The following is a 25840-nucleotide window of genomic DNA, read 5'->3' as shown; positions in this document are numbered from 1 at the left end:
ATTTGTTCACGGTTGACCCCCATTTTGGCTTAAAACGCCTGGACTATAAATGGTAATTACACTTTGTGGCTTAAACTATATTATCTGCAAAAATTCTAACCAGCCAATGGCAGAATTCTGCATCTAACACCTAGATCAATATCCAGAAAAAACTCATATTTAATTTGGATCATCATTAATGTTTTTATCATAAAAATGTAATATTTCATATGCACATTAATGGTGTAGTTGAAGAATTTTGTAGTAAATAGGTACAAAAGTACTTCAAATCTCAGACTTCTTTTTATTTTATTCAAAAATTAAAAAGCGGAATCATTAAACACCAAAGGTTAACATTCTTGTTTAAAATCAACCACAACAGGTCAAGTACACATCAAGCCAATAAAGTGCCCATGTACAGCTCATTTACCCCTTGTAAATTTTATAGAAAGAATTAGTTTTTATAATTAAAACTAACGATGAGAGACAAAGCACAGTTCAGTCTATATGCAAACTATACAGATTATGAGCAGGGCTGCAGGTGCAGTGTTAGCGCCCCCTGGCTGTGGAGCTGTAGCAAGCGGAGAAATTCCTCTGGCATGGAGTGAATACCAATTTTGGGTCCTATGTTGTCAAAATAGTGATGTGGAACAATCTGCTTTTCCAGATTGATGTCAAACGGCCAGAATCCATAAACGTGCACATGATCACACAGCTCTAGTGCAACATTAATCAGCATAAAACCTGTGGAGAGGCGTCTCCCATTCAGGCCACGCCCTTTCCAAAAATGGTCCAATTTCTTGAGGTAGCTGGAGCTAAAGAAGACCACCCGCATCTCAGGGTTGGGAGGCCAGAGCGCTTTGAGAGTGCTGACTGACAATTGAGTGTTTAACGGGCTTGCAAAAGCAGGCATGATCAGAGACGCATTACCGTAGACACTCACACGCCGCATTAATGGACCTGGTTGCTTTTGAGCATTTCTGTAGCTGCAGAGACACACACAAACCACCAACATATTAAGGCAAGTACAACAACAATTTCTTTTATTAATAATTGTAAGTTATGAATAAAATCAACCAGATACAGGTTAAATCACAATATTACAAACTTTGATAAAAAAAAGTACAAGATTGTGTACTTAATGGCTTTAATGAGAAAAATAACTACAATGCGAAACATGAAACATTGCGAATGGCAACTGAATTAAAAACGATTTAAAAATGTTGAATATATATGTAAAATCGATATATTTTATGTTTACTGCAAAATATGCATATTATGCATACAAATATGTAATTTGAAATTCTGTGGAAATTCATTCGCAGTGCTTCATGGAAGTGGGCGGTCGTTCACAGCTGTTTTGGTTGTGTTGACATTATGAATGATTTATTGTACAGTCAGCTTCATTGATAATAACGGAGCTTTGTGAGATCGCGATGAACTGAGATATCAGCTTTTTAGGAATTATTAAAAGGCACACTGTGTAGAAATTGTGTTTTTGTCAAACAGCGACCCCTAGAGTCGCTGTGGAATACTTGCACTGTCGTAAATACCCCTGGTGGGGGAAGTGACGTATGCCGTAAAGCAGTCGAATTTTGTAGTTCTTTTTGCGCTCGGGTTACTACCCGAACCCCGAAGTTACATAGTGCCAGTAAAAGCGATACAGCACTCGTCAGGCTATGGCAGACGTGTCATTCAACCTATTGTAAGTCGATGTACCATCACAAGGGTCTTAAATATATTATGAAGGTTGAAAAGCTACATAGTGTTCCTTTAAGGGAGCGCACTTTGCACTATTTCTGTCATGCCAAACCATGCACGCAGTAGCCTGTGCTAGTGTTGTCAAAAATATCGATATTTTGATAAATATCGATACTGAAATATCTGAACGGTACCAATACTAATTTCCCGAAGTATCGATACTAGCCGAGCTTCAAAGGCGCGTTGACAAACACCACACGCGCACTCGCACTCGTCTCATTCGCTCTGGTTAGCAAAAGTGAAGTGAATGGAAAGATGGCGAGTGCAGCGCCATGCTTTGGTTGATAAGGAACACAGCAGGAGTGCTATCTGGAAATATTTTGCATATGAGGCAAATGAACATGGAAAGCCAAAGGACACAAGCAAGCCAATATGCAAGAGATGCTACACAACAGTGCTAACAAAAGGCGCTAACACCACTAATATAGCAAAGCACCTGAGAGACCGACTTCCGGATCTGTATAAAGAATTTCTCGAGATTGGTATTATTATTATACATTACTGACACTCTATCCTCCAATTTGATACTGTTAAGAGCTTTGACACAATCTGTATTGTTAAAAGCACTATATAAATAAAGGTGACTTGATGACTTCATGTCGATCCAGTGAGCACTGTTTTCGCGTGTGATGCACGCACGTTTGCGTTTAAATCTGTTTATCAAATAACGTTAATGTATTAACCAGCTTTTATGACCGATGAGCAATGCATTTGTTACAGTATATTTTAATCTTTGATAACAGTAGGTATTAGGTAATAAAAATATAACGGATCATGTTAGCTCTGGTCCAATGAAAAAATATTAACAAATAGAACTTTGGATTTTAATTAGTACATGTATTAGTGAATGTTAGTTTAAATCAACTTTTAACTTTGATTAACAAATGTTTTCTAAGTATTTTTCATTGCTTATTCATGTTAACAAATATCTATTACCATTAACCTAAGTTCTTAGATTAGTTCATTCAGTTCATTTTAAAAGTGTGGTCAAAAAAAAAAAAATGTTTATTAAAGTTTGGCATTCTCTTGTAGCACCAGAAAGAAGATGAGACTCGACCTGCAACAAAAACAACACAATCACAACCTACACTACCAGCTGTATTTGAACAGCAAAGAAAGTATGAAGCAAACTCAAATGAAGCCAAGAAGTTGAACAGGGCTGTAGCAGTGTACATATGCATGGATCAGGTTCCTGTGTATACTGTTGAGAAACCTGGCTTCAAACAACTTCTTGAACATTTGAACAACAGGTATGCCCTTCCTTCACGCAACTTTTTCATGCACACCGAAATCCCAGCCCTATATAACGAAACAAAAGAAATAGTCATGAACCATCTTGGAAGGAAAACCTTTTTTTCATGCACCACTGATCTGTGGACAAGCAGGGCCACTTCCACGTTCATGGCAGTAACTCTGCAATTTGTCACTGAAACCTGGGACATGCAGAGCTGGTGTTTGGGCTGTGTTGGGCTCAACACTGAGCACACAGCAGAATGCTTGAGGGAAGCATTGGAAGAGATGATACAAGAAGCATGGAAGCTGGACATGTCATACATGGCTGGTATCACCACTGATAATGCTTCAGCAAACAAGAAAGCATTTCAGCAAGACTTCACATGGGTCCCCTGCTTTGGGCATAACTTGCACCTTACCATTAACAAGGGCCTGGATATAGACCGTCTGTCTGGATCACTGTCAAGGTTGAGAAAGACAGTGTCTGCCTTCAGCAGGTCACCAAAGATGTTGCGACAGCTGAAGAAAAAACAAAAAGATTTGCAACTGCCTGAACACAGAATGATCCATGATGAGCCCACACGCTGGGACTCAGCTTATGAGATGGTGGAGAGATTTCTAGAACAGCAGCAAGCTGTCTGTTCAGTTCTAGCTGATGATCGGAAGAAATGGCACCTCATGCCAAAAGATTCAGATATTACAGTTCTTGAGACTGTAAAAGAGGTATTGAATCCCGTCAGCTCTTTCACGGATGCCCTTAGTGGTGAAAAACACACCACTCTCTCTGCAGTCCTGCCTCTGAGTTGGAAGATCTTCTCTACTTTGACTGTTGAGGAAGGTGACAGCAACCTAAAACGTCAACTTAAAGACAACATCAGAAGATCTCAGACAGAGATATGAGAACACACATCTGCAGCTGATATTAAACACTGCCACATTTTTTGACCCAAGGTTCAAGGACAGTTTTGTAACCTTAAGAGGGAAGGTTAAACAGAATCTTATGGTCAGTGTCAATTTGCTAAAAGCAGGGGGCCAAAGTCAGCAAACATCATCTCCAGATGACAAGCAGCAACCAGCAAAAAAAACTAAATCAGATCTGAAGAGTCTGTTAGCAAACATACAGGGGGAAAAAAAAAGTGAACATGGAGAGGGTTCATCATCCAGAGAAGAAGATGAGGGTGCAGAAACAGAACTCAAAAATGAGTTTTCAGTATATAAAAAGATGCCTGAAATCAGTGCAGGAGAGGACCCACTCACATGGTGGAGGACACATGAGACAACTTTACCTCACCTTGCCCAGTTTGCTAAGAAGTATCTGTGTATCTCTGCTTCAAGTTCAGCTTCAGAGCGTGTATTTAGTACATCAGGGCTCATTTGCAGTGCAAGAAGGGCACGACTTACAGAGGAGCACATTGACATGCTGGTGTTCCTAGCTCAAAATCTGAAAGTTGCAAAACAACTGTAGGATACAGTAATGGGTGTCAATCTCACTCACCTCTGTAGAGAAAAGCTGCATAAAACTGCAGCAACAGATTCCATTTAATTATTTTGTTTACTAATTGATACTTGATGCATAAGATTGCACTGATTTTGTTTTTGCTTTAAGTTTAAGTATATTTTGTTGACATTGTGATTGGATTTGATTTTACTTGGAAATACAACAGATTGCACTTTTTTACACTTTATTGGTTTTTGAATGTAATGCAATCTGAGAGGCTTTTGAACAAGTGCACTACCTCAGGACATTTTTGTTAATGTAAAATATATGTTCTAGACTTGTTATATTTAGCTTTAAATAAAAAAAAATAACCCCTTAATATTGTGGCAGTTTTTTTCTCCATGGTATCGAAAATGGTATCGAATATCGATATTTTTCAAGGTATCGTATCGAAGTTAGAAATTCTAGTATCGTGACAACACTAGCCTATGCTTGCTTTCATGTTAAATTAACAGTGGTTTGTGAATGTTTATGCTTTAATAACAAATCATTTATCACCATCATTACAGGTGTTTTATTTACCTTACTTGTGAGTATCACCAAGCCACAGCAGGCTACAGCATACATGACATTAGTTACCTGTGGTTGGCCTGGCCGTGCATCACTCAGAAAACAAAATATAGCTATCTCAGGTCCACTGCCTGCCTATAAAAGGGGTATTGTGAAATTTTTTGTCATCTGCTTTCCTTGAACCCATGGTTAAAAACTACATGTAAAAATTTCAAGGTCATTTTTATAGACTATTTTGATTTGTTTTGGGGCTGTCCAGAGCTTTTTAGGTGGGATGGCCTGCACCCAAATCACAGGGGCTCCCACATGCTTGCACATCACATCATATTTTTTTTCAGTGACACTATACAGATCTCCAAAATTACCTCCATAAAGGATTTTTCTGACATGCTATCTGTTATTCATATGAATTATGACAACTGTGTTTTAATCATAGACTGTAAAAAATATGGACAAAGCGTCTGTGACGTTACCCATAGACTTTCTGAAGAAAGGTTTTGAAGCCGTTTATGGGGGGTATGGGCGGCGCCATCTTGGAAAATCGTAGGAAATCCTAACCCCGCCCACCTTCTGACGCAGCGCGCGTCACTCAGCTCGCTCTGCTACTCCAGTTATCTCTGTGTATATTTTAGGCAACAAAATATGTAATAAAACACCATACTAACTCTTTTCGTTTTCATTTAAAGAAATCTTAAACATTATAGCCACACAAATGTGGTTCAGGCAACGCGTATTGATTATATTCAACTGCACATAACGTTTGCCTATTTATAACAAAACGAAATATAAAACAACCCTGCCTCTTTTCGTTTTAAATATAATATAAAAACATTAAACATTTTAATATGGTCCAGGCTATATGTGCATTTGTACTAAACAACAGATTTTGCAGTAAACAACATTACAGATCATCTTCGTTGTATTAAAATTTAAAATGACAAAACTCAACCCAGTCTCTTTTTGTTAAATTTCAGTTTTATCAATATTAGCCATTATTAAAGTATAAGTAAAAGGTATAAGAAGCTACACAAATAAAGCAAACAATTCAGTCAAACATACAAAGTCAGCTCTCTATAGTCTATACATCGGTAAAGTTAAATAGCTTATAAAGTTACGAAACTTCCCCTCAGCCAAAACGATTGCCCAGGGATCAAATTATAGATTCACGAGACCAAAAATCGCCCATTAGATATAGACAAGACGAATTATATCTCATGTTTAACCACTACAGAGACGGCAGAGTCCGCGGCAAACGTCAGAACGACTTGCCGAGGAAAAGTTGTTCCAGGCGGGGTACATGAGCGCCGAGCGCCCGGTCATTGCTGGATCTCACAACCTGGATAAAATTTTCATAAATCTTTAAATAAACCAAAGATTTGAGCTTTAAACAACTACATTCTCGCCTGAAAAACTCTTAAAACTACATTTCATGATACAGAAACAGTACTGTTATATTTCAACTGTGTTAAAAAATGGCGCTTCTTATGTTGTCATTCTCCTTGGCGCAGCCTAAGCTGTCAATCAAGCTGTCAATCAAAGTTAACCACGCCCTTATTTGTCATACATTTTATATCTAAATACGATCTAAACTAACGAGTTAGAAAAAAATTCACCCCCCTCACAGTTGTCAGGCACTCGGAAGCTATCAAAAAATACAATAAAAGTCCATGGGACCAACCTGTAAAAACATAAATTTATGCTGTGAAAACGGACATTTTAACCTGGGGGCTATGGACATTTGCTCCCTTTTGGGTCCTCACCCTAGCGGATTTTCGATGTATTGCAGTTTTTCGCACTTCCGGGTATAGGCTTCATTTTTCAGATTAGAATGTTGCCGCTTGGTTTTAATTGGGGATTTTAATATACATGTTGACAATCAGATATCAGAGCAAATGAATTCTTGGAACTGTTGTTTAAACAGCATGTAAACATACCGACCCACAAACATGGTCACACATTGGATTTAGTCATAGCATATGGATTAAACGTCAATATAACTTCTGTTGTTGATCTGGCATTATCTGATCACTTTTGTTTTCTCTTTAATAGTATTGATCCTTCTGTGCCTTACACAACTGAACGTATTGTTAAAAAAAACGTTTTATTACCTCTGAAGTAGCAGAAAATTACAATGCATTATAAGACTTATGAAAAGAATATTTTACCATCGTCCAATGATGTCTTAGTTGATGAATTTAATAATAAGTTGAGAACAGCTCTTGATGCAGTTGCTCCACTTAAAAAAAAAAAAGATTATTCCTTGGAAGACAAATCTAACCATGAAACTTAAAAGAAACTATAGAAGTGCTGAACGAAGATGGTGAAAAACTAAATTAGAAATACAGAAATACACCTTAATATACTCACTGAAATTCTTTCAAAAGTTCAGAAGTTCAAAAAACACGGCAAGCTTATTTTTCAAACCTTATTAATGAAAATATGAATAACCCACAATTCTTATTTGTATAGATTCACAAATAAATCACAAAATGTATTGCAGTTCTGCGTTACCAAGTTCCAAATGCGAAGAGTTTGCTGGCTACTTCAGAGATACAGTTATAAATATTAGATCAGGAATCTACTCAGCAAACAAAAACGAAAACAAGATTACTATGCTCCCTCATTTGCCTAGCGCACAGAATACTCTCCAAATGGAAAGGTTTACTTTGGTTGATGTTGAGACCCTAAGAAAGGTAGTAACAGAACTAAAACCATCCATTTGATTACTTGATCCAATTCTTCTCTTTTTAAATTGATCTTTAATTCTAATGATATCCTTGAGATGGTAAATCACTCCCTACAGCTTGGCATTTTTCCATGTGATCTTAAATTGGCCCTAGTAAAACCTGTACATAAAAAAGGGAATTCAGATATTTTAACTCCTAGTAATTATAGACCCATTTCAAATCTCGCATTTTTAAGTAAAATATTACAGAAAATATTTTTTAATCAGTTGAATACATTTTTAAATACACATTCAATATTAGAGATGTTTCAGTCGGGTTTTAGAAAACATCGTAGCACAGAGACCGCCCTTATTAAAGTAGTAAATGACATAAGAATAAACTTAGATAGAAATTGGCCTTCAGTTCTGGTGCTGCTTGACTTGAGCGCTGCATTTGATAGAGTGGATCACCAGATTCTCTTAAATAGATTAAGCGAGTCTGTTGGCCTATCTGAAACAGTTTTAAATTGGTTTTCATCATATCTTAGTGGAAGAACATTTGTAGTATCTATTAATACATTCTCTGAACATAATGAGGTAATGTGTGGAGTTCCTCAGTGATCAATTTTAGGACCACTACTTTTTAATCTAAATATGTTACCTACATGGTATCTCTTTTCACAGTTATGCTGATGATGCACAGTTATATGTAGCCATATCTCCTGATGACACTGGGCAAATTGATTCACTTGAAAATTGCATCCAAAACATAAATGACTGGATGTCGCAAAATTTCTTACAACTCAACAAAGACAAAACAGAAGTTTTGATAATTGGATCAAAAGCGCAGAGAGAAAAAAATACCCCTAAACTAAATATCCTGGGATTGAACCCAAGCAAAGTGACAAAAAAATGTAGGTGTTGTCTTTGACTCTGATTTTAATTTTAAAGCACATGTATGTAATATTACTAAAATAGCATTTTATTATCTAAAGAACATTGCTAAAATAAGACCATTTCTCTCTCTGAGCAATACAGAAAAAATGAATGCATACATTTATAACTAGCAGGCTTGACTATTGTAATGCCCTCCTTTCTGGCCTACCAAAGACTACAATTAATCAACTACAATTAATTCAAAACTCTGCTGCTCGAGTATTGACAAAGACCAAGAAGAGAGAAAACATTACACCTATACTAATATCATTACATTGGTTACCTGCACTGTAAAAAAAATTCTAACCCTCCCAAATCAAAAATTTCAAGTGACCGATAACATCTAAATTTTTCAATTGGCCCAAGTGAAATTCTGTAAATTATAAAATTAAATTTACAGATTTTCACTTGGGCCAATTGAAATTTACAGAATTTCACTTGGGCCAATTGAAAAATTTAGATGTTATCGGTCACTTGAAATTTTTGATTTGGGAGGGTTAGAAATTTTTTACAGTGTGTTAGTTTTCGTGTTGATTTTAAAAACATTTTATTAGTTTATAAGGCACTGCATTGACTTGCTACAGACTATCTTTTAAAACTGCTTACATTATATGAACCTGTAAGGACTCTCAGATCATCGGATTCTTTTCTTTTAATAGCACCACACAGTATAACTAAAAGATTTAGTGATGCTGCTTTAACCGATATGCTGAAAATATAAATAGTTTTAAGTCTAAATTTAAAAACATATCTCTTTAGTCTAGCCTTCCTATAATATTTTACAATGTTTTTAATTTAATGTTTTTCTTAATTTTAATAAATCCTCAATTTTTATTTTTTATTCTTGTATTTTACTTTATTATTTTTCTCTCTCTTTTTTAATTTATGTGCCTGTAAAGCCCTTTGAACTGCATTGATTTGTTTGTAAAAGTGCTACGTAAATAAAATTTGCTTGCTTGCTTGCTTACTAGAACGTCAGTGGAGAAAATATGAGTGGAGGCAGGGCTCATTTGCATATTAATGAATCCGCACATACTAAATAAAAAGCAAGGGTGTAGAGTTACATTCAAGCTATTTAAAGGCATGAATACTTTTTTTTTACAGATTTTTTTTTTTTTTAATATGCCATTTTGGTGATCAAAGAGGAAGTTTAAGGGATTAAATGATTGACTACAGGAGGACTTTAAGGCATATTAAAACACCACATTGAAATATAAACAACATTAAAAACTTGATTTTCACCTGAATGTGAGATTTTAACCTGCACTAGCATACAGATCCGACAAAACCATTCGCTTCAGTAATGATTGGTCCGCGTGCCATAAGGTTGCTGACCCAAGGCATTTACCTGTCTAGACCTGTCTGTACAGTTCTGAGTTATCGTTGAATATCATGACAGAATTTTAATTTCTGAGTGAACTATATCTTTAACATTTTACCTTATAGTAAGCAGCTCACTAAGTTTTAGATTCACCATCAAGAATATAATATAAACAAATATATAAACTATAAAATGTTTTAATTTTTTATATTCTTTTGTAAATGGTTTCTCACCCTCTGCGGATCTGACTGGGATTGACTGTGAGTAAATCAGTCTTTAGCCCAACATCACTGTCATTAATGGGTGCCATATTAAACCTGCAACAAACGGAAAAGTTCATTGGTTAAGATTGATCAAATACCAGAGAGTACTACACAAAACAACAAAGCCTTTCAACAAAAGACTAATGCCTGAAAGAGACGAGTACTTCATCATTGCTAAACCCTGCTTTACCAAACATTCCACTAAAATGTGGGGGTTGTTGAATTGACCTTTGCTGTCATTCAGAAACCAAGCTGGGCTAACATACTCAAAAATTACTACTTTTATACACTTTCTGTGTAGAGTGCAACAGTTGGGTTGTACCTGATGACATAGTCAGCGCTGTCAATCTCTCTTCCACAATTGCTGTTCTTCAGAATCCCTCCACTGCCCACCACAGCACATCGACCCAGACGACGCTCACTCCAGGGAAAGGCCTTCAGACCAAATCAACGAGTCCATTAAACACATTGGGCTCTATTTTAATGATCTAAGCACATGGTCTAAAGCGCACGGTGCAAATGCACTTAGGGTGTGTCCGAATCCACTTTTGCTAGTTTAATGACAGGAAAAATGGTCAGCGGCCTAAAGGGGTTGTCCCTAATCTCTTAATGAGTAATGGGTGTGCTTTGGGCATAACGTGCAATAAACCAATCAGAGTCTCATCTCCCATTCCCTTTAAAAGCCAGTTGCGCTCACGCCATGGTGGATTTGTAAGCAGAAAGACTGAACGCTTCTTCAGAGAGGAAACGAATCTGCTCGTGTGCGAGGTTAAAGCGCAAGCAGAAGATCTACGGGACAAGCCGGATTCCATGTACACAATATTAATCTTTTACATTGTTATCCTTTTATTTTTTATATTTGGCTAGTTGCTGTGCGTCCCTGTGTATGTAATAAGCAGAGTGTGTAATAAGCAGAGTGTACTCGTGTTGTGGCCTATAGGCGCACATTACTAACGCGCTCTTTAAATAACAAAAAAATACTGCGCCATTGACTTTAGACCAGGTTTCAGTTGGTCAATGGCACAGTCTATTTTAGTTTCCTCAAAATAGCAACGCGCCAACAGTGCGCCTGAACACACCTCATTTTCAGACCAGCCACCCATGGGCGAACAGATGGGCGCAAACGCATTTGCTATTTAAACAATGTGGCGCAGGACGTGAAAATGAAAACTGCGTCGGGCTGAAACAAGCAAAAACACTTCTGTCGCCGCATTGCGCTAGGTGTATGATAGGGCCCATTATATACATTTTCTATCACTGTGGCCTGTATAAATATAAATATACTACTAAGTATAAAAGAGTTCATATTTTAGGAAGCAGGTGATTATTTTGGCTGTATATGACACATACCTCAGGTAGCATGTTGTGAAGTGCTGCATTCATTGTGTAGTTGGGATATACGTCAGACTCATAGGGAATTATTTGATGCACAGCTGTGTTTTGCTTCGTCAGGTATAAATGGCCTGAGGCATTACAACAAAAATGCAAGAATGCTCTATGTAGAGAGGAAGAGAGAGCAAGAGAGAAAAATGTTATTAAATACATGCTTAAAATGTAAATACATTTCTTAAAATAGAAAATGTTGCCCTACAATTGACAGATTATGTTTAGTGTTGTTTTCACTGACTTTCAGGTTGTTGTCATTTGTCACATGTCTTTGTTCAGATTCCCGCCTCAGATATCTCCTTGGTTACAGTCATTATTAGTTCATCCGTGTCAGCGGTGTTCTATTAAATCCTCGTTTGTTTTTGCTTTATAAGTTCATCCCTCACATTCATTCTCTGTTCGGTCTACAGTTCAAGTTATGTGTGTGTACTCTGCTGCCTGTTTAGACTCATACCTGTTGAGATTATTCTGTTAAACTGTGTGTTGGAACTTTATTCATCCTTGTCTTCATCTGCCTGTCTACACACAGGTGTTACAACAATGTACTGGCATATTGTCTATCACTCTTTTCCATAAACTACAAACTAGTGAGCTTCCTGTAGCATTTTAAAAGAATAGTTTATCCTAACATTTTTTTTTTTCATCACTAGTTCATTCTTGAATGAACACAAATGAAGATATTCATATTTATTTTTAATGTCTGTGCTTTTTGGGTGCCACTTTATATGAAGTGGTTGAACTACTCAGATTGAAATAAATAATTTGATACAATGCACTTATGTGTACATACATGTGTTCATATTGTACAAATATAAAAAATAAAAAATCCCTGCATGTAATTACAGCTGTAATGCATTTCTGTAATTACAAAATGTTGACACTTCCCTTACAACTTAAGCTACCTTTAAACCTAACCATACCACCAAACCTGTAGTACAACATCAACACAATTACAAGTACATTGTACTGAACTTTTTTTTCCCCCCACTTTTTTTATTCCCATTTTTTATTCATCACTTTGAGAGTTAAAAAAAAAATCAATACCCGTGGCTCCTGACGATACAATGGGGTCTTATGAAGCGAAATGATCATTCTGTGCAAGAAACATTATTACCTGTAAGAAACATTATTACCTGTAATCCACAGGGGATTGAGCAAATGAGCACATTCATGACAGTCAGTCTGCAGCATGAGCTTCCTGACGCATAATGAATCTGTGAAAAGTCAATCTTCACGATTGAGATCACGCATAAACCGCATTTCCACCGAAATTATGTGGAACTTTTTTTTACCCAAAGGGTAGGACTTTGTACTGATATGCTCGAACCTTGAACGCAAAGCGTAGAGTAGGCCGCTGGCATGAAGTTGGTTTGACGTTGGACGTTCGATATTCGCATATTTAGGGACCGTCTCAAAATTACATGCGACATTGGTATAAACGTTTCTAACTTCAATAACATTTGAAGACAATGACTTACAGTCATAAAACAAACTGTACATTGTTCACCCAGGTGTCAGGTATGATGCACACCTTTTAGATTTTTGATATTTATGACAATAAACTGTTAAATCATATGCAAATATTGCTATGTATTTCACTACTGTATGGGGTCATACACAAAATATGACAATATTTAAAGCTCAATAGCATTTGAAGACAACGACTTACAGTCATAAAACCAACTGTACATTGTTCACCCAGGTCTCAGGTTTGATGCACACCTTTTAGATTTTTGATATTTATGACAATAAACTGCTAAATCATATGCAAATTTTGCTATGTATTTCACTACTGTATGGGGTCATACACAAAATATGACAATATTTAAAGCTCAATAGCATTTGAAGACAATGACTTACAGTCATAAAACCAACTGTACATTGTTCACCCAGGTCTCAGGTATGATGCACACCTTTTAGATTTTTGATATTTATGACAATAAACTGCTAAATCATATGCAAATTTTGCTATGTATTGCACTACTGTATGGGGTCATACACAAAATATGACAATATTTAAAGCTCAATAGCATTTGAAGACAAAGACTTACAGTCATAAAACCAACTGTACATTGTTCACCCAGGTCTCAGGTATGATGCACACCTTTTAGATTTTTGATATTTATGACAATAAACTGCTAAATCATATGCAAATTTTGCTATGTATTTCACTTATTCTAGAGTGGATAATGTCATATTCAGAGTATAGATGTCTCATGTTTATTGAGAGTAGCATTGTAGTTGTTACAGTAAATTAACATTTTAAATACAAGTATATTTGCAAGCACAGCTAGCTACTCTGGTAGTGATGTAACAGTAAGTTATGATGAATTTAGACTATGTGCAGCTAAAATTTGAGGCTTATGCAAGAATGGTTTATCATAATTGAGTGATATTAAGTATGGTAAGATATGATTTTAAACACTGCACAACACAACCCTCCCCAGTATCCAGCTCTCCTAAGATGATGCCCTCACCAACTGGTCCCTGCCAGACTAGCAGTCGCAGTCTGGTCTTTGGTCTGGGCCCCAGCATCACCAGTGAGGATGGCATCATCACCGGCGCCAAACTGCCAACTGGTCGTCAGATCTTACGCTGCATGCTTGCCAAGAAACCGGAAGACTGAAGACTGACAGAGTGGCCATGTATTGGACAAAAAGCTGCAGCTCAAGGTGAAGCGGCGAGAGGAGTGTCAAGCTGCCGCAGTAGTCAGGCAGTCCCGCTGTGAAAAGGAGCTGGAGGAGATGACGGCAATGTCCAGCTTGGAGTCGGAGAGTGATGAGGAGTCAGAGGAGGATACTAACACAGTCTATCCACCATCTGAGGGCGAACCATCCCACAAGCATAAGAAGACTGGAACAAACTTCTTCATTCCACATGACATCCTTAGCCGACCAAGTGTCGTGTCACTGGCTACAAGGTTGAAGATGTCACCATTGCAACAGGCTGCCTTCACGCGTGGCCTTGTTGTAGAGTCAGGCGGTGAATGTACACATCTCTCTGCATCTTACGCAACAGCTGACCGAGCAAGACGCCAAGTGCTGGAGACAGTCAGTGAGGAACTGCACAAGCAGTGGACACCACCTCCATTGTGCACCCTACACTGGGACAGCAAGTTAACACCGATGCTCAGCAATGTGCGCCAGTTGGAGGACCGTCTTACAGTGGTGGTTGGAGATGCAGAGCGGCTGAAACTGCTTGGTGTCCCGGCGTATAAGAAGCAGACCAATGAGGCATGTGGAGTGATCATTGCCCAGTTGACATGCAAGTTGCTGCAGGACTGGTGCTGCGCTGACCAGGTTTTCAACATGGCATTTGACACCACTGCGTCAAACACCGGCCATCTCACAGCAGCCTGCATTGCCATACAGCTCTCAGTTATTTAGGAAAAACTGCATTTTTTGGGGTTTGGGGGGGCCCAGCGCGGGGGGGGAGTGGCCCCCGGGGACCAAACGAAATTTTTCCTTAGAAGTCTAGTGGGGCTACATGCCCACCAAATTTCATGTTCCCCGGTGCTTCGGTGTCCCTGGTATCGTTGACGAAAAATTTACGGGGGCCCCAGCGCGGGGGGGGAAGTGGCCCCCGGGGACCAAACGAAATTTTTCCGTAAAAGTCTAGTAGACCAACATACCATAAAAATTTCTTCATCCTCGGTGCCACGGTTCAGGTAGTTATTTAGGAAAAACTGCATTTTTTTGGGTTTGGGGGGGCCCAGCGCGGGGGGGGAGTGGCCCCCGGGGACCAAACGAAAATTTTCCTTAGAAGTCTAGTGGGGCTACATGCCCACCAAATTTCATGTTCCCCGGTGCTTCGGTGTCCCTGGTATCGTTGACGAAAAATTTACGGGGGCCCCAGCGCGGGGGGGGAAGTGGCCCCCGGGGACCAAACGAAATTTTTCCGTAAAAGTCTAGTAGACCAACATACCATAAAAATTTCTTCATCCTCGGTGCCACGGTTCAGGTAGTTATTTAGGAAAAACTGCATTTTTTGGGGTTTGGGGGGGCCCAGCGCGGGGGGGGAAGTGGCCCCCGGGGACCAAATGAAATTTTTCCGTAAAAGTCTAGTAGACCAACATACCATAAAAATTTCTTCATCCTCGGTGCCACGGTTCAGGTAGTTATTTAGGAAAAACTGCATTTTTTTGGGTTTGGGGGGGCCCAGCGCGGGGGGGGAGTGGCCCCCGGGGACCAAACGAAATTTTTCCTTAGAAGTCTAGTGGGGCTACATGCCCACCAAATTTCATGTTCCCCGGTGCTTCGGTGTCCCTGGTATCGTTGACGAAAAATTCAGTAAGGTGACGAAAAAAAAAAAAAAAAAAAACTTTGACAATCCCTATATGACCGCTTTCGCTAGCTACGCTAGCGGCGGTCATAATTAATAATAATATATAATAATATAATTAAAAATCTAACAACAATCAGTTTAATGACAATTTTATTCTTTGCATGAAAACACTTGAATTAGCCTAATTGAATACTGTCTGGGTGTATTAAAACTTCAGAATTATATTCGTATAGACCTGCAACAGTGATAAGGTAGAGCTAAGAGTGGTCCAGACCAACCTTACGAAAGTGTGACTTACAGAAGATATACTTAGCGTACGAACGTGTCGGGAATCTTGCCATAACGTTAAGAGAGAGGTTAAGGAATAGGTTAAGAACTACTTAGTGATAAGAACATTTTGGGGGAACCAGGCCCTGAACTTTGAAAAAGTACTATTTTGCGAGCAGGGATTTTTACCCAGAACTTCATTTAGATCCTGGTTCCTGCGGTGGAAACACACCAAGTACCAACCCAAAGTCCCTAGTTCCAGGTGAAGTTCCTGCGGTGGAAACGCGGTTATAAATCCCCCTTTTTTTCCAATGCGGAAGTAAGCTATTTTCTGTGAATGTGTGAGACTAAAGGGAAATAACGAGAAAGATAACAAAGTGCAGTAAATGGTCAAATAAGTAGCTGCTAATATGCTGAATGCAGAACCTTAGTAGCTTTTGAAACAGTCAGTGTGTGTTGATGTGTGAAATGGTGAATAAATTCATTGATCAAGCATGTTTACATGAGAGAAAGACAGAGGGGAAGATTCACTCACCTATTCAGCTCCTTTTGGGTGATATTGGACTTGTATGGGCAGGTCAGTAACTCCGAGACTTTCTCAGAGAAGCTTGTCATATCAGTACTAAAATTAATGCTATCATAAAGAATGAGAGAAATTATCTGTAGGATGTTAGCTATCAATTGATGAAAACATTGATATAATGTGTGAAAAGGCATGGAAATGAAATTGGACTAACCTTGCTGGAGTGATGATGGAAAATATCTTACGGACTGTTGAGCAGCGCAACTGTGAAACATCTTCTCCCGTCTCATCTCTCATGAAAAAGAACAACAAACATCTCACAAACACACTCATAACAATATTAGACAAAATTAAAGAAATATTTCACCACTGCAAAGATGAATGTGTATTTAAAGGGATACTCCACTTTTTTTGGAAATAGGCTCATTTTACAACTCCCCCAGAGTTAAACAGTTGAGTTTTACCGTTTTCGAATCCATTCAGCCGATCTCCGGGTCTGGCGGTACCACTTTTAGCATAGCTTAGCATAGATCATTGAATCGGACAAGACCATTAGCATCTCTCTCAAAAAAAATGACCAAAGAGTTTCGATATTTTTCCTATTTAAAACTTGACTCTTCTGTAGTTACATCATGTACTAAGACCGACGGAAAATGTAAAGTTGCGATTTTCTAGGCTGATATGGCTAGGAACTATACTCTCATTCCTGCGTAATAATCAAGAAACTTTGCTGCCATACCATGAATGCAGCAGGCGTAATGATATGACGCAGCGCCTGAAAATAGTCCCCAGCTCGGTAACTTCCAACGTGACCGGGACTAAGTTTGTCTAACCTATTAGACCTACTGTATTTTCAGGCGCTGCGTCATATCATTACGCCTGCTGTACTCATGGCACCAGGAAGTTTGTTTTGAAAAACGTTTATTTTGTAAATATTGGCACAGAGTCACACTGTGGTGTTCCTGGTCAAAAATGACCGACTAACAAAAAATAGCTTATAGAAATCACTTGTTATGCTATATTTTGTGTGAGTGTGTGGATGCCAGATGATTAAAGTCTGGTTAAATTGTCATGTTTGACGCTATGCTGAGCAAACATAAGCTATCCCTATTGCCGAGAGCGATTGATTTATTATTAATTTCGAAAATTAAGTCCAAGTAAGATCATTTGATTGTAAGAAGGGCAAAAGCAAAGAAGGGTACCCTTACGAAAAAGAAGTTTATTCAAGTGTTCTATTAGTATACTTCTTTTAAACTAAAAATAAGAAAGTATACTTTCAGTCTACTTTTTATATACTTCTCAGAAATATACTTCAAATTGCACTTAAGTATACTTGACTTATACTGACAGAAACGTCTAAGTATATTTGGCCTATACTTGATCGAGATATACTTAAAAGTATAATTAAGTATTCTAAGTATTCTTGGCTTGTACTTGTGTTTACTATTTTGATTGAGTAGCTTATTAAATACTTTTTAAAAACATAATATTATATAACGTCTTATAAACTAACATGTTCAGCTTTATATAGTAACAAACTTTCGGGTGGAATAACTTATAAAGTAAATTAAATAAGCATGGAAAATAAGTTTATTCAAGTGTTCTATTAGTATACTTCTTTTCAACTAAAAAGAAGAAAGCATACTTTCCGTCTACATTTTATATACTTCTCAAAAATATACTTAATTACACTTAAGTGTTCTTGACTTATACTGAGAGAAAAGTCCAAGTATATTTGGCCTATACTTGTACTCAATCTTTTGATCGAGATATACTTAATTTTAATTATTCAAAGTATACTTGGCTTGTAGTTGTGTTAACTCTTTTGATCGAGTAGCCTATTAAATATACTTTTTTTTACATTGTTTTTCATATACAGTCTTATGAAACTTTGTTTGAAAATATTGATTAAAATGTTGATATAAAACAGATATGTTTTTAATTCTGCGTATATCTGAATTTTTGTGTAGGCTAGTTCACTGGTAGTGTACATATTTACTTTAAACTTTTCCCCACCATTGACTGAATTTTCCAGCTATCCATGTTTTCACTGGTATACGGTAGGGGGCGCTATGACACATCTTCTACAGAATCTCTGGATCAAAACACAGGAGAAGGAGAAGCTGAAACATGTGATAGAAGATTGCTCACTCAAATGTAAAATAATGTGATCATCAAACATTAAACAGCTTGTAAATCAAAACTGCTTAATGTTTCCAAATGAAATGCATAACCCATGAAGAGAAAACGACTGTGAAGCTTTGGGGGTGTTGGACTCGATTTACTCCATCTGTGTTTGATCATCGTTCTGAATCTGATCAAGGCGTAGTCTTTGACAAAAATGTGATTTTCTCAACTATTTTCTCAACATTTTAACAAAATGTTGCCTTTCTTTATGAAACTTACTGACATTCGAGTGTTGATAAAAAAGGATGCATGAAGCTAATAAAATGTTTTTAAAATTTTAAAGGTATTTTTCAAGTATGAAAAAATAACATTTGAACAGAAGTATACTGTAGGCCTACTGCAACTGCAAAAATTGTATATAAATAGTAAACTATAAGTATAATGTTAAGTTCACTTAAAGAAAACTTGTAGAATAAAACTACTAAACTAGTAGTTTACTGAGAGTACACTAAGAGTAAAAATAATATATAAATGGTAAACTATAAGTATGATGTTAAGTTCACTTAAAGAAAACTACTAGTTTAGTAGTTTTATTCTACAAGTTTTCTTTTAATGTACTCTCAGTAAACTACTAGTTTAGTAGTCTTATACTACGTTTTCTTTAAGTGAACTTAACATCATGCTTATAGTTTACCATTTATATATAATTTTTACTCTTTTAGTGTACTCTCAGTAAACTACTAGTTTAGTAGTTTTATACTAAAAGTTTTCTTTAAGTGAACTAAACATCATACTTATAGTTTACCATTTATATATTATTTTTACTCTTTAAGTGTACTCTCAGTAAACTGTAGTATACAACTACTAAACTACAAGTTTACTGAGAGTACACTAAAAGAGTAAAAATAATATATAAATGGTAAACTATAAGCATGATGTTAAGTTCACTTAAAGAAAACTTGTAGTATAAAACTACTAAACTAGTAGTTTACTGAGAGTACACTAAAAGAAAACAAAGTTGCTACAAGTATTAAAATAGTAAACTACTAGTATACTCATAAGTTCACTTGCAGTACAAATGAGAAACGTAATTTTGAACTAGTTGTGCACTTAAAGTTTACTACTGTTACACTTATAGTACACTTAAACATATACTTTTATATACTTCAAGTGGGCCAATTTAGTCCCAAGCGGTATTAAAGTAGTACACTTACAAGTTTACTACTAGTACATATTGACATTAGTATACTTACTACATAAAGTATACTTAAAAATATACTTGAACATTTCTCAAGTATACTTCATAAAATGAACTTGAAGTATACTTTTTTTTTTCGTAAGGGTAAGTGAGAGGACCAAAGACATTATGGGATTAAAACACAGAAAAGTGCCAGTCTCCATGAACCTTTTCAAACCGTGAAAAAGCCCTGCACTTCAGCCAATAACAGACAGGTCTGACTCAGGTGCAAAATCAAAACTTCCAGTTTGCTTTGACATTCAATCACTGGCACTGGCGTTTTGAATCATTATCGATAACGTTTCAATATTTTAGTGAATGTAAGTGAGCTATGCTCATATTCTGATTTTAAATTGTAATTCTGGCAGCTTTTGAAACCATTGGTATTACCAGAGCACTGAGCAGTTGAAGTAAATACAAAACTCAGTTCATAAAAGGATGCAGTTATTGCATGGATGGAGCAAGAACAATGTCAGTGTCTAAAATAAATGAACATGTCACACAGTTCAGTTTGATGGTAAAGCTTGCCCTCTTTGCAGTTAAATTAAATGTACAAAGCAAACTTTGTACGAAGCTGAAATAACCCCAACATCAGCAATAACAGTGAAAAAATATAGCTGAAAGCAGCAATTATTGGAGCCAAACGATAAGACATGCTAAAATGGCTGGGAGTGTCAGACCAACTGCAGCAAGGAGCAATTAAAAACATTTTAAGATGATTTAAGGCTAAATAGCTGAATATTCATATGTACAGTAACTAAAAATATGATTTAATGGATTATCCCTTTCAAGCAATAGGTGGTGCAGTTATGAAATTTATGTGATATGGTCAGAGTGAAGTGACAATGACAGATACAAAGTTTGGTGTCAATATGTCAAGGCATTGCAGATATAAAGCCTGAATAGTCCTTTTGGCATCATGCATCAAATTTGCTGCTGCAGTATATGAAAACAGTTTTGTATATCAACACGAAATCCATAACTTTTAGTCGGCACAGTCTGGAGATGATACAATTCGATTTTGGTGAAAATCCTCCTACAGTTTAGGAGTATCTATGTTCTTGGCGTTGTTGAATTACATATTTTATTAAATGTTTAATTTAGTTTTTCCACTGCAATAGTATATAAACTGATTAAGTTCAGTAGACTGATTTTCAGATTATTGAGTCTCCAGCAAGAGTCTCCTTTCCTGCCAGACCTGTTTTCTCTATTGTAAGTTAAATGAGTCAGATCACAGAGACGCTAACCTATTGTCTTTAATGGCTCTGGGATGGCCCTTGGAACTGGAGTTTCCTGGCCAGATTAAATTGATGCTGATTAAATTAAGACTGCCGGTCTGGGGCGGGTTTCCTTAACCTGTATACTCATTTACATGCTTTGTTTGAATTTGTCTCCACCTTCAAAAGTCCCTCCTCCTAAAATGCCTATAAGACACCATGTAAATTTATGTTAGACAGATCATGTTGGAAGTTTCTACAGCCGCGTACAGAGGAGTTCTCAATAAAGAATAACTTCAGTTGAACGCGATCCCGACTGTCTCACTGGCCTCTGCTTTGAAGAAAGAAAAACTTTAGAACAGCGTGACCCAAGGAATCTATTAAGACCAGTCATTACAATAGGCAGATTTATTAAAATGTTATTAGAATTTTTGGAAACTTTGTTATAACTTTTTTCCAAAAGGTGGTGTTGTCTCGAAATCCTTTGAGTACCTTCAGGGCATGGTGTTGATGACACATATTGAGTTTCATAATATTACACCAATGCATTCGTTAAGTATAGCATTTTATATCACAATACTGTATTGAAGTCAATAGCAATTTCATGTTTTGTTCTATTATAGCGCCAACAAGAGACACAATCCTACAATTTTTCTTATGTGTCCTCATAGTGAGCCCATACATGGGTGTGTCAAATTTGGTGAAAATATCTCTTTTCATTTTGGAGTTACAGACATTTATATGTATTAACATATAATGACCCACACCTGACTTTGTTTGCATTTTCTTGCCACTTACTATTAATATTTTGACATTTAGGTATTAGTATTTAGCCAACGACCCATGTTTCCAAACTTCCTACGGTGGTTTCGTTTCAATCGGTCTAATGGTTTCGAAGATATTGGCAAATGTTTTTTAAGCGCTAAATTACAATGCTACAAAAACAGTAAGGCGAAACCTAGCATGTTTGGTATCGTTGGACTCGGCAAGGATGGAGATGACTAGCGTGAAAATAAGGCTGAATCCCAATTCTCTGTCTTACCCCTTCCCCTTCCCCTTCCCCTTACCCCTTCCCCTTAGTTTTGCACGTTCACATGAGAGTAAGGGCTATCCCAATTCTCATTTTGATCAAGGGGTAGGGCTAAGGGGAAGGGGTAGATACCCCTTAAAACCAAGAATTTTCGCGAGCTTACTTGAAACCAAGGGGTACCCAGAATGCACTGCGCAACCGGCAACAAAGGCGGGCATACCATCAAGAAAGTCTCATTTTCGGCTTAAATAATTGATTGAAAAATTATGAAAGTCGTGTTTTGTGCTCTACACAGTCATGTACATATATATTTGCAACCATGTTGTTAACTGAAACGTTTTTAAACGTTTTTAAAAATCGCTGGTCTGCTACGCTAGGCTATGCTAACGATACATTGCTGGTTTGCACAATCAGTCCCGCATTTCTCTGACTAATGTCCGGGATTCGGCTTTTGTTTTCTACAGTCGCCATTCATTATGTGTAACGTTTCATTATTTGACACTGACACGTATGTGCCAGCTTTGCAGGTCATGTATTCAGCTTCAAACGGATCCCGACTGATACGAAAACACAGGAATTTAAGCAATGCTAAAACGCACATAAACCGATCACTTGTTTAGCATTCATGTACGTTAAACACTACATTCAGATTCACCGATTTGAATGAATTCAGTCCGATTGAAACTCTGTGCATAATGAATAGCGACGGCAGAAAGCAAAAACCGAATCCCGGACATTTTTGGTGATCCCGAAATCCAGGCGACATGTCCAGGAAAAAGATACGTGCTTTACATATTGTAACGCGTTGTGTTAGGAGGGAAACAAAATAAGGATAGCTCGCAGCTGAAGTATTAGGCCAGACAGACTCACGGAGGCGATTCACTCGCAATTTATTGACAAATCAAACTCCTGCAACTGTCTGCCACACGCTCCACCTTGCCTTCCACAGCGTCACACAATAAAACAAAGCAAGAATAATGAGCATCAACACAGAAATGACCCACATACATGGGGTTGTTCGAGTCGCACGGCACAATACCATTACAGCCCGTTCAACAGAGAGCGCGCAGCCATACTTATTTCCACTCGTTACAATATACTGTCCTGTATCACACAGGGACGCCGGAGTATGATGTATGATGACGTAACCAAGTGGCGTCTCATTTCATAGGGGTATGTTTTCAACCCTAGTGGTTACCACTCGGTTTCGAGGGACAAGGGCTAGGGGTAAGACGAAGGGGTAGGGGTAGGGGAAGGGGTAAGACAGAGAATTGGGATTCAGCCTAAATCAACCATACCTAGTTATAAGCATTTGAAAAATAAATTTTACCACCAGGTGGCGCTGGTTCAAAACTTCTCAGGCTCCTTCAGGGCATCGTATTGATGACCTATACCGAGTTTCGTAACGATACGTTCATGCGTTCATAAAATACAGCATTTTAGTACAAAATTCAAAATGGCTGACGCCCAAAATGGCCGATATGGGAACATTAGAATTAGTGAACTCGGCATGACACCCTGAATCTAACGAGACCACTTTTATGATTTTTGGACAAATCGTTCAGAAGTTATAAGCAAAAATAGCCATTTTTCGTATCTCCGGATCAGTAGGTGGCACTGCACCGAAACGCAGCATGTAGCCTCAGGTCATGCTTGTGATGAAATGTACCAAGTTTGGTCTGAATACGATAAAGCGTTGGCGGACATACAGCCTTAAGTCTGTTTTCATAAAGGGCTACGTAACAATAGTTTGCACGGTATTCGAGAATGGATTGACGAATCAACTTGAATTCCTTAACTTTTTGTCTGCATGGTCTGAAGATGATCTGGTTTAGTTTTCGTGAACATCTAAGCAACCGTCTTGGAGGAGATATAGAAAAATAGTTTTTTCTGAGAATTCAAAATGGTGGAAAGATTTCCATGACAGAAAATTATGTCATAGGCACCCAATCAAGACAAAACAAGATTTTAGTTTCTAACCTTTACGGTTCAAACGTTATTAGCATAAACATGAGTGAAACTTTGGACAGTTGGTGGCGCTAGAGGGATTGCTATGGTGACTGTTCAGACTGTCTTATATCAGTGTGCCAAATTTCAAAACTTTTCCGCAAGCGGTTCTATGGGTTGCCATAGACTTCCGTACAGAAGAATAATAATAAGAATGCCAACGATTTGAAGCGGTGCCTATGCACTTTCAGTGCTTGGTCCCAAAATATTGCATGATTCATTTGTCAGTCATATGCATGTGAAAGTGTAATTTGTTACTATGGCAACACAGGTCACCCCGTTGCTCTGTCAGCACCTTTGTCTATAAGCAGCGATGTTGAACACTATTTTTCTTTTCAACTCAAATAAAAGTAGACTACCACAATTTAATTATACTCAAGAAGTAGAAAAAAATGAAAAATGTACTCAAGCACCAGAGGCGGGCATAAATACATGGAAATGTATTTAAAATACAAATACAAAATACTGTGTGGAAAAATGTATTTAAATACAAATACAGTATTTTGTATTTTAAAAAATACACAAAATACATGTGAAATTGGACATCCGGTGCAGGTATAGGTCACAGTGAATGAAGAAACTACATAGGCCTATGACTTTTCATTCCTAACCTCATCTCTGCCCTCTCCTTCTTTCTTTCTTCAAATTACAAATAAACTTATGCAAAATGGCAGCCATTTATATACTTATTTCTGGTTACAATGTAGTCTTTTACTTGTGGTGAACACTATTAAAAAATTCATACTGTATGTAAAACTGTGGTAACCTTTTCTGCTATCTAGCAGAGAATATGGATGGGCGATATGACCCAAATCTCAATTTTACTTCACAGTAACAATATCATGGTTTCACAATTCTCAATATCAGTTTTGATTCCACAGCATAAACCGATTTTCAAACTCTTTTGAGTTTTTTTTTTTTTTTTTTTTGCAGGTAGTCCAATGCTTTTTAAGTAATTTTATGTTTATTTTATGTAAAGTTTATTTGTTTCTATAAGTTTATTAAAATTAGAAAGTGTATCTAAAATTTAAAATTAGAATGAATTTAGATTCATTTGACACTATTTACCCCTTTTTTATTATTATTTTTTATGTACAATAAAACTAAAAGCTGAAGATTTTTGTGGTGTATCATTCATTAGTGTTTGTTTTTCCACTCCAACATTACAATAATTCCTGCCCACTAAAAGCTGCACGGATATTTACTTACCCCACAAATAGGCCCATCTATGTAAACGATTTAGAAAAAGATCCAATTCACACTTTATATCATTGCTATGATATGTAGTGTCATATCACCCAGCCCTAACATGCAGTAATGCTTTAAACACATTTGACAAGCTAGTTGATAAAAATCAACAACCGGTCAAGACTGGTTGGCTTACGCTATTTTCTCACTTGTCTGTGCTCTTTTATTCTTTCATGTTAACTGAAGTTGTCACAGTTTGGTGTAAGATGATGAAAAAGATGATGAAGGAAGAAGATTCCAATATAAACTTTTACTCACAATAGGTATTTCCACATGGAGAGACTGACAGAGACTGACAGAGACTGACAGGATTACACCAAAAACCACTTAACATAGACAAGAATGGAC

At 37.2% G+C, this 25840-nt stretch overlaps 1 protein-coding gene across 2 annotated transcripts; it reads right to left on the bottom strand.

The window, feature by feature from the left end:
* Nucleotides 1–265: 265 nt before the first annotated feature.
* On the bottom strand, nucleotides 266–25840 carry LOC308702732 (alpha-2,8-sialyltransferase 8E-like). 2 transcript variants are annotated; one of them, XM_081385808.1, is made up of 8 exons: nucleotides 25751–25840; nucleotides 18643–18721; nucleotides 16841–16918; nucleotides 16639–16737; nucleotides 11517–11661; nucleotides 10489–10601; nucleotides 10137–10220; nucleotides 266–965 (listed from the first exon to the last, which is right to left on the bottom strand). In XM_081385808.1, exons 4-8 carry the CDS (start codon nucleotides 16716–16718, stop codon nucleotides 503–505), a joined length of 885 nt encoding a protein of 294 aa, XP_081241934.1. In that variant the 5' UTR covers nucleotides 16719–16737; nucleotides 16841–16918; nucleotides 18643–18721; nucleotides 25751–25840; the 3' UTR covers nucleotides 266–502. The 2 variants fall into 2 exon arrangements, with proteins under 2 accessions (XP_081241934.1, XP_081241933.1); XM_081385807.1 differs by lacking the exon at nucleotides 18643–18721.

Source organism: Scardinius erythrophthalmus, assembly GCF_964197995.2.
Source record: "Scardinius erythrophthalmus genome assembly, chromosome: 15".
Lineage (NCBI taxonomy): Eukaryota > Metazoa > Chordata > Actinopteri > Cypriniformes > Leuciscidae > Scardinius > Scardinius erythrophthalmus.
Note: the sequence above shows the minus strand (reverse complement) of the source record. Positions and strands in the feature narration are given on the sequence as shown.